Below are 12771 nucleotides of genomic sequence, written 5' to 3'. Positions count from 1 at the left end.
AACGACAACGGACTGAAAGGTCCTTTAGAAATGACTTCACTGTATATCTCGTGGATGATGTTCCCAGAACTCTTTCTGAAGGATGCAGATGTTTGGAAGGAGGATGTTCAAAGTGAAATGGATTCTGAAACGTGAGAAATTTTTACAAAACCGATGGGTTGCAAACCTATTGGTTGCAAATGGATATTCAAGAAGAAGTTAAGACCAGATGGTACCATTGAAAAATATAAGGCTAGGCTTGTGGCCAAGGGTTTTACCCAGAAAGAAGGGGAGGATTTCTTCCATACCTACTCTCCTGTTGCTAGGATGACTACAATTCGTGTGCTTATTGCACTTGCAGCTTCACATAAATTCCTAGTCCATCAAATGGATGTGAAAACAGCCTTCCTAAACGGAGAGCTGGATGAGGAAATTTATATGCAGCAGCAGCCTGATGGTTTTGTAGCAACCGGGAAAGAGAACATGGTCTGTAGATTAAAGTAATCACTTTACAGTCTCAAGCAAGCACCAAAGCAATGGCATGAAAAGTTTGATAAAACTCTCACTTCAGCGGGCTTCATGGTAAACGAAGCAGACAAATGTGTGTACTATAAATATGGTGGGGGTAAGGGTGTTATCTTGTGTTTTTACGTTGATGACATATTAATTTTTGGGACTGATATTGATGTTATAAATGAAGTTAAATTGTTTCTGTCTCAAAACTTTGATATGAAAGATTTGGGAGAGGTAGATGTTATTTTAAACATAAAGCTGCATAAGAATGAGAAGGGGATTACGCTAAGTCAATCCCATTATGTGAAGAAAATCCCGAGTCGCTTCGGCTTTGAGGACTCTAGATCATCTCCAACTCCTTGTGATCCCAGTCTGAAACTTCGAAAGAATAAAGTACAAGTGGTCGAGCAGCTAAGATACTCCCAAATTGTTGGTTCTCTCATGTATCTTACTAGTGCAACCAGACCTGATATTTCATAGGCTGTTAGCAAATTGAGCCGGTTAAATTCAAATCCGGGAAATGATCACTGGATTGCACTAGACCGAGTGATGAGGTACTTGAGAGGAGCCACACCGTATGAACTGCACTATACTGGGTACCCAGATGTACTAGAGGGGTATAGTGATGCAAATTGGATCTCAGATGCATATGAGATCAAGGCCACTAGTGGATACATATTCACTTTTGGCGGTGCTGCAATCTCTTGGAGGTCTCGCAAGCAGACTATCTTAACGAGGTCTACTATGGAGGCTGAGCTTGTAACACTAGACTCAGCCACTGTAGAGGCAGAGTGGCTGCGTGAAATCTTGAGTGATTTGCCAATGGTTGAAAAACCAATTCTGTCTTCTTCTGAACTGTGATAACCAAACAGTGATCACTAGGGTAAAGAGTTCAAAAGATAACTTGAAATCATCAAGACATGTGAAGCGGCGTATCAAATCCGTCAGGAATTTGAGACGTAAAGGAGTGATCGACGTTGATTATATTAACACTACCAAAAACCTGGCGGACCCTTTCACAAAGGGTCTATCACGTGCGGTGATAGATGGAGCATCGTGGGAAATGGATATGAGACCCACCTGAGTTGCACGACAATAGAAACCCGGCCTATGTGATCGGAGATCCCGTGAATTAGGAAAAGGAAAAACAAGTTGTTGGAGCAATAAGAGAGAGTACATATGTATATTCCATTTCCCGCCGAGATGAGTACTCTAAATACTGCATGGAAGGTTGACTTTTGTCTTAATGTGTTCTAAGGCTGAAAATTTCAGCAAGATACCGTCCTGCAGGGTATTCTTGAAAGAACCTGTGAGGTCGCAGTACATGAGACTTGGGTGATCTCTAATGAGCTCAATAAAGGACTTGGGAGCACGACCGTAATGCTCCAAACCTTAGGCGTGGATCAAGGCAGCCTAGTATCAACAATGCCTTCATGTGAATCTCCTCTACACAAAACTGGCAATTCAAAGCATAGCCCATTGCATAGTTGTAAGATGAGTGGACCATGGAGTGCTAGGTATAGTTCAACCCGAGACGGGTCTATACTGTAAAGCTGGTATATAAAATCCAGATGAGAACAAGTTGCAGACCTTGACTTCTTGGTGGGGATTGTTGGAATTAATGGGCCTACACTCAGTTTATTGGGCCCAATGAAATTTTAGAAAATTGGAGAGAAGTCAAGGGGGTGGACAGCCATGTGGGAAGTTTAGTCCCACATGGCTAAGGGGGAAGGATTTTGAGTAGCTTATAAGGGAGGCTCTCATGGTCCCCTTGAGTGAGAAGACTAGAGAGAGATATGCTAAGTGTACACCACACGCGCACACGCTCGCTCGCATTTCGCATTTCGCTTTATTCGCGTTCTATTACGCCTGACTTGTGACTTTGGATCTTTGGGCTTTGGCGAGGCGAGCGCGGTCACGGTGTACTTAAGTTGCATCTCTTTTTTGTCAAGCGCCTTTATCTTTATCCACCCGCGTCTGTCTCACGCACGAACCGAGGATAGACTTGACCGCTTGCGTGCCGTTCGAAGTTCGTTCGTGATGGAGATATCCTAGAGGGCGGATCCTGGGAAATAGGCAGAACATGTTGCGCGTGGGTTATCTAACCGAGTCTATAAGAGGGACCCGTCCCTCTCGGCAGAAGACACCAAATACACAACCCAGCTGTTCTCTTCTGTGCCGCCGCCACCGATGTTCGCCGATCCTCTTCCTGCTGTGCAGCAGGGCGAGGAAAGCAGTGGTGTCCGGACTTTCCCCGACAATTGGTGTCCTGCACGAGGGAGCCGGGGTATAAATTTTCTGGGCAGTGCATCCGCACGACTGCTTCATCTTCTTCATCTACATCAACGATTGTCTTCATCGACTCTTCATCAACAACCCTCCGTCTGCACTGCGATCTTGTCGTCATCATCCCCTCCTGTAAGAGTTGATTCATCTAGTCTATTATTTTATGCAATCCGTGGTATAGATCTCTGTAGATCATGTGTGCCATGATAGAGTTATGTGTCGTGATCGCATGTCCGTTCTTGTTAGATCTATCTCTGTCATCTAGTGTGAAATATTAATTCGGAATTGTATTAATGTTAGCCCATACTTTATTTCCAACACTTGATTCCACGCCACTGATATGTACAACTTGTGTTCCAACAAGGCCTCAGGGAGTGGATAAAGATCATACTTCGCCGCATTAAGATCCACGAGCCTCGATGCCATGTCGAGCTGCTGCATCACCGGCGCCGCCGCGAACGGCTTTGGGTGCAACAACCTCACAGTCTCCCAGTCCTGGGACCTATACAAGGGTCGGTACCAGATGCCACCTGACATGCGTCTCCCAAGCAGCGCCTCTGGAAAATGGCAAGCAACGGTGTCAGCATTATGCTAGTGCCAAGGGTGGGAGCGACCGGTGGTAACATGGGGTCCACGACCAACACTGTAGGCTAACGCCGGAGGAGCGTTCCAGCATGATGCGGCTTGCCACAGAGAACGATGAGTGGTGGAGCGACTTCTTCGAGGCGGGGTGACATAAGGATTTATGGTGGCTCGATGGGCTCATCTGGGCGCCAATACTGAAGAATGTGCAAGGGCGCCACCTATTCTGGGGCGTTCTTGGCCGCACGCTCGAGGTTGTTCTGAAGGGAATCCGGCGTAGTGACCCATCGCTCAAGATGCCAACATCGCAACCAGCGTCTCCACCAACCCGGTGGCAACTCAGGGGGACGACGTCCCATTCTTCATCACCCCGTTGGTCGTTTATCGGGCGGACACACTCCATGTCGCCGATCACCCGCGCCTCTCCTACCCCATGATGGAGGTCAAGCAGGAGGTGAAGGAGGATTTTACGACACGAACGGCGAGGCTCAACCCTTCGCGTGGCGTCATGATTCACGAGGCGTGTCAATTGACGTCTCTTCGCCGCCCGAAGTCGGAGCCGACGACGTATGACGAGGAAGTCCACTGCGGCGTGGTCTCTTACCTCCACAAGCAAAGGCTCGTCGCCAGCAACGACGACCCCGAAGGATGCCCGGGCTACAACGCGGCATGGATGGATTCGCTCAACGCCCACCCCCACTCCCCCCACACACACCGCGCCTGGTAGGCCAACGTCGAGGACATCATTGTGGCATCGATCGGCGAAACGACGGGCGACGCCGACTGCGCTGGACCTAGCGGCGCCGTGAAGGACGATCCAACGATTACGACCAGCGCGGAAACAACGAACTCACCGATGTCGACTAGCGCTACTTCGACCTCTACTACCACGGCGGGCATGGCTAGATTTTTTTATTTTTGCTAGTGTCGAGAAAAAAAAGTGACATGCATTTTTTAGAAGAAGATAAAACAATTCAAATACCAAAAGATTTATTTTAGACCAAAGCCCACTTCAAAACTTTCATGTGATTAACATCTTTTTTCACATAATTCACAGACTTTTTAAAATTAATTAGCACATTTTACATGAAACAGAAAAATACTCCTACTATAGATAGAGGAAATGCACTGAAAAATCAGAAAAGCCTAAAGAAAACATGCTGCGTCAAAAGCGCCCACGACATCCTCTCAAAATTTCTAGTCGTCAGAGAAAATTCCTTTTAAAATGCAGAGAGAATTCGGAAACAACTGGTTTGATTTAGCAGTCACTGCACCACTTACTGCCTTGATATTCACATTCTTCAGCATCTCTCTCTCGTCTTCAGCCTGGATGCCTATGTAACTAGACAGCAGAGAAGTAGGGCATTCTGGTGCTATCATGCCCTCCACCAAAAAGGTGCCCTTCGGGATGCTTAATAAGGTCACTGCAAGCATGACAGCGCTCATAATCCATCTCACGCCTCATCTTGTGATCAATCTTCCTATATATCTTCTTGCATCCGCCATAGCAGTACTCATCATCAAGGACATACACATGCACCACATGCATAGGCTCGGCATTTGGATCCGCTTGAAGCTTCGGAACGAGCATAAGCTCAGCGAAGAACAGCCTCTTGGTCTTGGTCTCGGATGTGGGTTGCGCGGCGGCATTCTCCTCAAGAACAGCGGTGAAATTGACATGTCCGTATGTCGTCCCAGACGACTCGGAGAAGCAGTTGGACAGAAGAGTTGTGGCCAGCTTGAACCTGCTTGATCCCGTCTTCTTCCTCTGATTGTAGTGCGCTAGAGCGAGTTTCGCGAAGTGCTCTGCTTGCTGGCAGCTTTCGGGAAACTGTGGTAGTATGTGCGCCTCCATGGCCTCGGCGGTGAGGTGCTCGGCCTTGGTGTCGCTGAACCGTTTGTAGGAGAGGAAGATGGTCTCGGGGGTGGCGTTGACGATCAGGGTGAGGGAGCGGACCATCTTCTCCTTGAAGGCGTGGAAGTCGCGGACGTCCTCGGGAGTCTCCAGATGGCAGTCCTCCTCGCGCATGTTCCTGATGAACTCGATGTTCTCCAGCGTCGCCAGGTTGCCCTTGTCGATCATCGCTTTCGTCTCCGGCGTGTGGGGCGGTGGGTGGTACCACAGGCGCGGGATCCTCCTCCACCTCCCGGGAGTCCTCTTTCTCGCCGTCGTTGTGGGTGTGGTGGTGGATGGCCTCGCGAACGCCGGCGGATCTCCTCCGCCTGTGAGATTCATGGAGGCAAGGCGCAGAGTCGACTCCTCGAGCGCCGTGGGTGTTGCTCTGGTGTCCATCTCGGCGACTCGACCTCGACGTCGTCGAATTGAACAGAGGAGTTGGGGATTTAGGTCTAGCGCCACAACGAGGGCCGCTTTTCTAGAAGAAGAGAAGCATTAGGCCGACCGAATCTGGGCCGTAGCTGACAGGGCCCATTAACCACCCGTAGGCCCGACTCCCGCTCCGGGCTGGCCTAACCGTTCGATTGGACTGGACGCTCAAGATCGTTTGGGTGATGGAACTCAGCCATTCCCCCTTCCGAGAGCGAGAGAGAGAGAGAGAGCGCCGGCGGCCTGGTTAGTTCGGCGGCTTCGCTCGCCGGAGCAGCGTGCAACGAGGAATCCTAGCTCGCTGCTTCGTTGAGCGTGGTCACCGTACTGCGCATATGGAGGCGGTTCTGTGGGCGGAAAGAGCGGGTGCCACGGCGACCGACGTGTCGGCGTCTTGTGGTTCTGACGGCGGCGCGCGGGGCTTGGAATTGGAGGCCCTCGAGTGTCGCATTACTTAAGGAACCGCACCGATCGGAAGATGGAGGATCGCCGGGCGCCAGGTTCGCCACGGCGGCCAATGCCGTACCGGCGCTAGGGGGTTGACGACGACGCAAGGCACGGAGGGCGAGCACGTTGTCGTCCTTCTGGGCGGCCACCAGACACGGGGAGGTAAGTCCTGATCCCCAAAACTTATGGTTTCAATTTTTATTGTGGATGTAGGATTCGGGCAAAAGGGAGCTCTGAAGACTTTTCTGTTCGTCGAAAACATTTGATATATTCCCCTCTTTGCTCTATCCGAGCCGTAAGAAAATGCAAACATTAGCAAATTAAAACTTGAGACAGTGACTTAATTAGAACATTAGCATGACATGATTAATATTAATCACGAATATGAGTATCTAACCTCCCTAAACGTACAAGATAGGCAGAAGAGAGAGATGCAGATGAGGAGGATGTGGCCGGCACTGCCCTTCCGGTGTCCTGCAGCGGTAGTTCCATTCCATCCGTTGCGACATGACATACAAATTCCAACACTCGTTACGCTCTTACTAGTACTCAAGATATTTTTAGTCCCTGGCAATGCATACATGACATTCTTTTTTTCAAACATGAATTCTACTATCGATTGTAGGTGTAGGCACCGGTTGCATTTCAGTGTCAGCGGTTGTGGCAAGCTAGTACTCATGTTTCCAGTCGCTCGAGATTGCTCGAGCTGTCTGTTATACCATAGATTTTCCGTATCATGGCACCGTAAATAGCTGAAATGCTTTGAACCATGCTGCTGAGCCACCTGCCTGATACACAAAACAGATATAAGTAGCAACCATAACTCGGAAGGTGGGAAAAGGATATTTTATATCCGAATGTACTTGCCAGAAATGTTTTCGTTCATGAAAAGCCGATTAACTATTTCTGAATGTACTTAAAGTTCTATTGTGTGAGAGCTGCCAACATCATTAGCTGCCCATGTCGAAAGGGCAGTGAGCACACGGCCTTTCCATCCCTGCAGAAGCCAGTGGTGATCCTCGTTGATCATGAAATTCTTCTGGCGGCGCTTCTTCACTTGTGCTTTTAGAACACGAACTATGTCAGGATCCAGTGGAAGCTGCCTCAGCCCTGCTCGCTGATTCCGTACATGCCATTCCTTGTAATGTTGAGTACGCTCCACCCGATCTGCACCCTCGCAGGCGATGATGTTCATGGCGGACCGTGCGAAGATGTCACGCTCCACCACCAGCCTCAACTCATTGTCCCGTGGGACAGTGGTCTCCATCAAATCAAACGCTGCCGTAAAGTTATACAGTGCATGGCGGAAACGTGTTACAAAGGAGGCCGCACAGTATGATGCATTGACTACACCATGGATGAAGACGGCTGGCTTCATCTTCCTGATAGTGTTGAGGACCTGATCTTTTGGGTTTATCCTATCAGCAGTGAGGGTCTCGTCCATTAGGTTCCTAAATTGAAATATGCTGTTCACGATGAGTACCTCGTCAGGATTTATGTCGAGGTCCTCAGTAAAGACAGTCTCAAATTTTGCGGTGATGGCGCGGAACTTGAATGGCACACCAAGCTTGCTTGCACAAAGGATTAGCCTGCGACCTGCCTCCTCAGTCCGCTTGGCAGGATGGAATGCTGCAGGTTGTGACCAGCTGTTAATGCCAGTAATCCTCACCTCCGGAGGCCCTTCCTCCCTTTCTGCGAACCACCGGAGTAACTCTGTCCATTGCAGACCATCCCCGATGCCGTAGTGTACAATGTGCAGCTTGTTCTTTCCTGCAGCAACGTTATAAATGGTCTTGTTGCAGAAGAGGAACGCCACCTTGGTGGAGCAGCTGACATCCACATAAAGCTTATAGGCCTTGATAAGTTCCAAGATGGTGGAGTGCTTCATCATGAGTAAGCTGTGGTAGAGCTGGCTCCCTTCGCCAGCCAGACGGGCCTCAAGCCCCTCGGCAAAGTAATGAGCCAAGCGCTCTGTGGTGGCCCCCATCGGTGATGAGTGCCTTTTGATTTTCTCTAAAAACTTGCCTGCGTTGTGGCGATCGTTGGTGGCCACCGCCTCTGCGCAACGGAGCAACAGTGTTTCTAGGTCAACCACAAACATCTGTTTCATGTCACTCTTCATGTGCGACACCTGCACGCATATGTTCTGTTGCTTTATAACCTCACCGGTGGTGACACGGAGCTTCTGCATTGCACCGGAGCACAAGCCGTGGTCCTCGAGCATGAGCTGGTCCAGCAAGTTGCGTGCGGTGGCTTCTTCATCTGATTCATCCTGTACCGAAATCATGATTTGCTTCCTTATCCTTCCCACGTTATCCCTTGCATCACCATCTTCATGAAACCTCTTCTTACAAGCCAACATCTCACTATCTGCACCAGGAAATAACAAGCTGGCTTCTTCCATGCGTTTCAAGAATGCCATGGCTGATAGCATCTGCATGCGGGTGTGGCCTTCAACGGGGGACAAGATGCTGTTCATGCCATTCAAAGAGGAGGTGTCCAGATCCCTGTCCTGGAGGTTCATGGTGCTGGGCTGGCTGGGCAGCAATGCAGAAGAAAGCATGATGGGTGCCGAGGACTCCTGGCCATTTGGTGATGTTATGTCAGGCGCACCTGAGAGGATTTGCGCAAAGGGCTGCTGGGCTTGCAGGAGAATTGGGTTCTCGGGGTATTGATACAGGATTTTCTCAACAATGTCTTCCTCCATGAGCATGCGGGAGATGCTGTCTAAGGCCATATGTAAATTCTGTGCAGGCTGCTGATCGGGTGTCGGGGGAAGGTTGAGGAAGATGGAGGGGGGCGGTGATGTTGGCCTGACAAAGTCCAAGACTTCCTCCGGTGTGGCTGCCATGAATGGGTGCATGGTGCTTGAGAATGGTCCGGTGTCTGTTAATAACTAAGACTTGGAGTTGGTTATATCTATCGAAGTTTCTCCATCAGTTTTGCTGGCTGTTGGAACTACCGATGCTGCCATTTCATCAAGTTGGATTAGTCGTCCAGCACCAGCAGTGCCTGCACAAATGTACAATAGATCACCTTGGTTTTGGAGCCAGTTTCCTAACCGTTAATCCCTGTCCGGTCAAATTTGGTACAACTTCTGCAGAATATTGATGCATCGACATGTTGTGCTACATACTGTAGGATCCAAGGATTCTGTTCCTGGATGTAATCATAGTCCTGGGGAGAGAGTTATAATATACTCCCTCCATTCCTAATTATAAGACGTTTTGGCAGTTCAATTTATTAAGGAACTATGGTGGTTGTTTGTCCTCTCGGTGATTTGGTGTCCGTCGATAAGAATCACCAGCGAATACGAACGACTGTCGATTATTCTGAACTTGTGAACTCTGATGCATAACATTTGAGCTTTTTTTTAGCCTGAACGGCAGGAGCTCTGCTTTACATTGATAGTAGGGCAAAAAATCTGTACAAGCCAAAAACTACTTGGCAGAGGAAACTAGAGAAGGAAAAAATGATAACAGGATACTAGCGTTGGCTAAGAAACAGATAAAGCTAGGTCAAAACCACCAAGCAAGACACACATTTGAGCATTTTGTATGCTTTCTCAGAACTCAGAAGCGATTTCTCCAGATATTCTTTATATGAATTTTTTCAAATATGAAGGCACCGTTGTTTCTAGCACTGCAGTAGTTTGTGGTTACAATTCATCTTTTACGGAAATAGTAGAAATCGAGCCAAGAAAACTGGTGAGAAATCGAGCGGTTTCAGCTTTCGCACAGTAAACTGAGCATCAGTTCAGACTTGCTGTAACAGTTCCTCGCGCAACTACTTTGATGGCTCTGCAGTTACTTGTGCATTTTCTGGTTAACAAATGGAAATCCTGGTCAGCAAATTTTCTGTCAAATTTTTCCTGATCGGATGTGGTGTGTCTCTTGAGGAAAATATATTGGATATATCAGTCAGTTTCAAGTTCAGTAACTTTCTAGTGAGTACTCTGTTCAAACTTTTTCAGTCTGAAGATAAGCATATACATATTCATTCATTCGATGTGCATTCAATTCATTAGGATAGGAGGAGTAGATGGTTAGTACTCTTGTTTCCAGTCCCTCGATATTTCTCAAGTTGCCTGTTATACCACATGTATTTTGTACCATATCACCGGGAATAGCTTGGAAGGCTTTGAACTATGCTGCTTGGCCACTTGCCTGATAGTCAAAACGAATACAAGGGACCACCATAACTTGAAGGTGCAAAAGAGACATTTCATTCAATAATCATACCCAAGTGTATTTGCCAGAAATGGTTTCTTTCATGAAAACCCAATGGACTATATGGGAAAAACATGGTTGAAATGTTGCTAAGGGTGCATTAAACTATGTTGAGTGACAGTTAGCTAGTAAAATTATTAGCTTCCCATATCGAAATGGCAGAGAGCACACGACCTTTCCATCCCTGCAGAAGCCACTGGTGATCCTCGTTGATCATAAAATTCTTCTGGTTGCGCTTCTTCACTTGAGCTTTCAGCACACTAATAATGTCAGGATCCAATGGAAGCTGCTTTAGGCCCGCTCGCTGATTACGTACTTGCCAATCCTTGTAGTGTTGAGTACGCTCCACCCTATCTGCACCCTCGCAGGCGATAATGTTCATGGCGGACCGTGCGAAGATGTCACGCTCCACTACAACCCTCAAGTTATTGTCTCGTGGGACAGTGGCCTCCATCAAGTCAAACCCCGCCGAGAAGTTATAGAGTGCCTCGCGGAAACGTGTTACAAAGGAGGCCGCACAGTATGATGCATTGACTACACCATGTATGAAGACAGCTGGCTTCATCTTCCTGATAGTTTTTAGGACCTGGTCTCTTGGGTTTATCCTATCAACAATTAAGGTCTCATCCATTAGGGTCCTAAACTGAAATATGGTGTTCACGATGAGTACCTCGTCAGGATTGATGTCGAGGTCCTCAACACGGACAGTCTCAAATTTTGCGGTGATGGCACGGAATTTGAATGACACACCAAGCTTGCGTGCACTAAGGATTAGCCTGTGACCTGCTTCCTCAGTCCGCTTGGCAGAATGGAATACAGTTTGTGGTCTGTTAATGCCAGTAATCCTTACCTCCGGAGGCCCTCCCTCCCTTTCTGCGAACCAGCGGAGTAAGTCTGTCCACTGGAGACCATCCCCGATGCCGTAGTGTACAATGTGCAGCTTGCTCTTTCCCGCGGCGATGTTATAAATGGTCTTGTTGGAGAAGAGGAACGCCACCTTGGTGGAGCAGGTGACATCCATGTAAAGCTGATAGGCCTTGATAAATTCCACGACGGAGGAGTGTTTCACCGTCATGAGTAAGAGGTAGAGCTCGCTCCCTGCACCAGCCAGACGTGCCTCTAGCCCCTCAGCAAAGTAATGAGCCAAGCGCTCTGTGGTGTCCCCCGTTGGTGATGAGTGTCCTTTGATTATCTCTAACAACCTGCCTGCGTTGCGTCGGTCGTTGGTGGCCACCGCCTCTGCGCATCGGAGCAATTGTGTTTGTAGGTCGACCACAATCATCTGCGCCATGCCACGCCTGATGCGCGGCACCTGCATGCATATGTTCTGTTGCTTTACCTCACTTGTGGGCTTCTGGGTTGCACCGGAGCCCAAGCCATGGTTCTTGAGCACGAGCTGGTCCAACAAGTTGCGTGCGGTGACTTGTTCCTCTGATTCAGAAATCCTGATTTGCTTCCTTCTCCTGCCCACGTTATTATCCCTCACATCTCCATCCTCATGAAACCTTTTCTTACAGGCCAACCTCTCATTATCTCCACCAGGCAAGAACAGTCTGGCCTCTTCCATGCCTTTCAAGAATGCCATTGTTGACATCATCTGCATGCTGGTGCTTCCTTCAATGCTATTGGGTTCCACAGTGTCCTGGCTGGGCAGCAATGCAGAAGAAAGCATGATGGGTGCCGAGAACTCCTGGCCATTAGACGATGTTACTATGTCGGAGGCACCAGAGAGGATTTCTGCGAAGGGCTGCTGGGCTTGTAGGAGAACCGGGTTATCAGGGTACTGGCACATGATTTTTTCAACAATATCTTCCTCCATGAGCATGCGGGAGATGCTGTCTAGAGCCATATGAACATGTTGAGGCTGCTTATGGGGTGTCGCGGGAAGGTCAAAGAAGATGGAGGCGCGTGGTGGTTTTTGCCTGGCAAAGCCCAAGACTTCCTCTGGTGTGTCTGCCATGAATGGTTGTTTGAGAATTGTGCAGGGCGTGTTGGTATCTAAGACGTGCATGGAGTTGGTTATATCAAAGTTTCTAGCTCTATCCTTTTGCTGACTGTTGGAATCACTGATGCTGTCACTGATGCTGTCATTTCAGGAGGTTGGAGAAATCGTCCAGCACCGGCAGTGCCTGCACAAATGTACAAAAGAATAAGATTTTACTCACCTTGTTATTGGATCCAGCTTCCTAACCGTACCTTGACCCGGTCAAATACGGCACAATCCATGTAGAAAATCAATTCATGTGTCGACTGTGTTATATATTTTGAGATTTAAGTATTATGTTCCAGTGATCCATAAAATAGTCATAATCTTGATGAAAATAGTTACAATGCAGTTTTCGATAAGAAGCACCGGCCGATACAACTGGCAGCTATTCTGAACTTCTGAATTGATGCATGGCATTTGAG

The 12771-nt window shown here is 48.4% G+C and overlaps 2 protein-coding genes across 2 annotated transcripts; both read right to left on the bottom strand.

Moving 5' to 3' along the window:
• Positions 1-7049: 7049 nt before the first annotated feature.
• LOC124690764 (scarecrow-like protein 33) lies at positions 7050-8996 on the bottom strand. Its single transcript, XM_047224105.1, has one exon. It carries the CDS (start codon positions 8994-8996, stop codon positions 7050-7052), a length of 1947 nt encoding a protein of 648 aa, XP_047080061.1.
• A 1487-nt stretch (positions 8997-10483) lies between these two features.
• On the bottom strand, positions 10484-12322 carry LOC124690763 (scarecrow-like protein 33). The gene has a single exon (XM_047224104.1). It carries the CDS (start codon positions 12320-12322, stop codon positions 10484-10486), a length of 1839 nt encoding a protein of 612 aa, XP_047080060.1.
• Positions 12323-12771: the final 449 nt, after the last annotated feature.

Source organism: Lolium rigidum, chromosome 2 (genome assembly GCF_022539505.1).
Source record: "Lolium rigidum isolate FL_2022 chromosome 2, APGP_CSIRO_Lrig_0.1, whole genome shotgun sequence".
NCBI classification, from domain to species: domain Eukaryota; kingdom Viridiplantae; phylum Streptophyta; class Magnoliopsida; order Poales; family Poaceae; genus Lolium; species Lolium rigidum.
The sequence above is the reverse complement of the archived record's forward strand: the minus strand, read 5'-3'. Positions and strand labels throughout refer to the sequence as shown.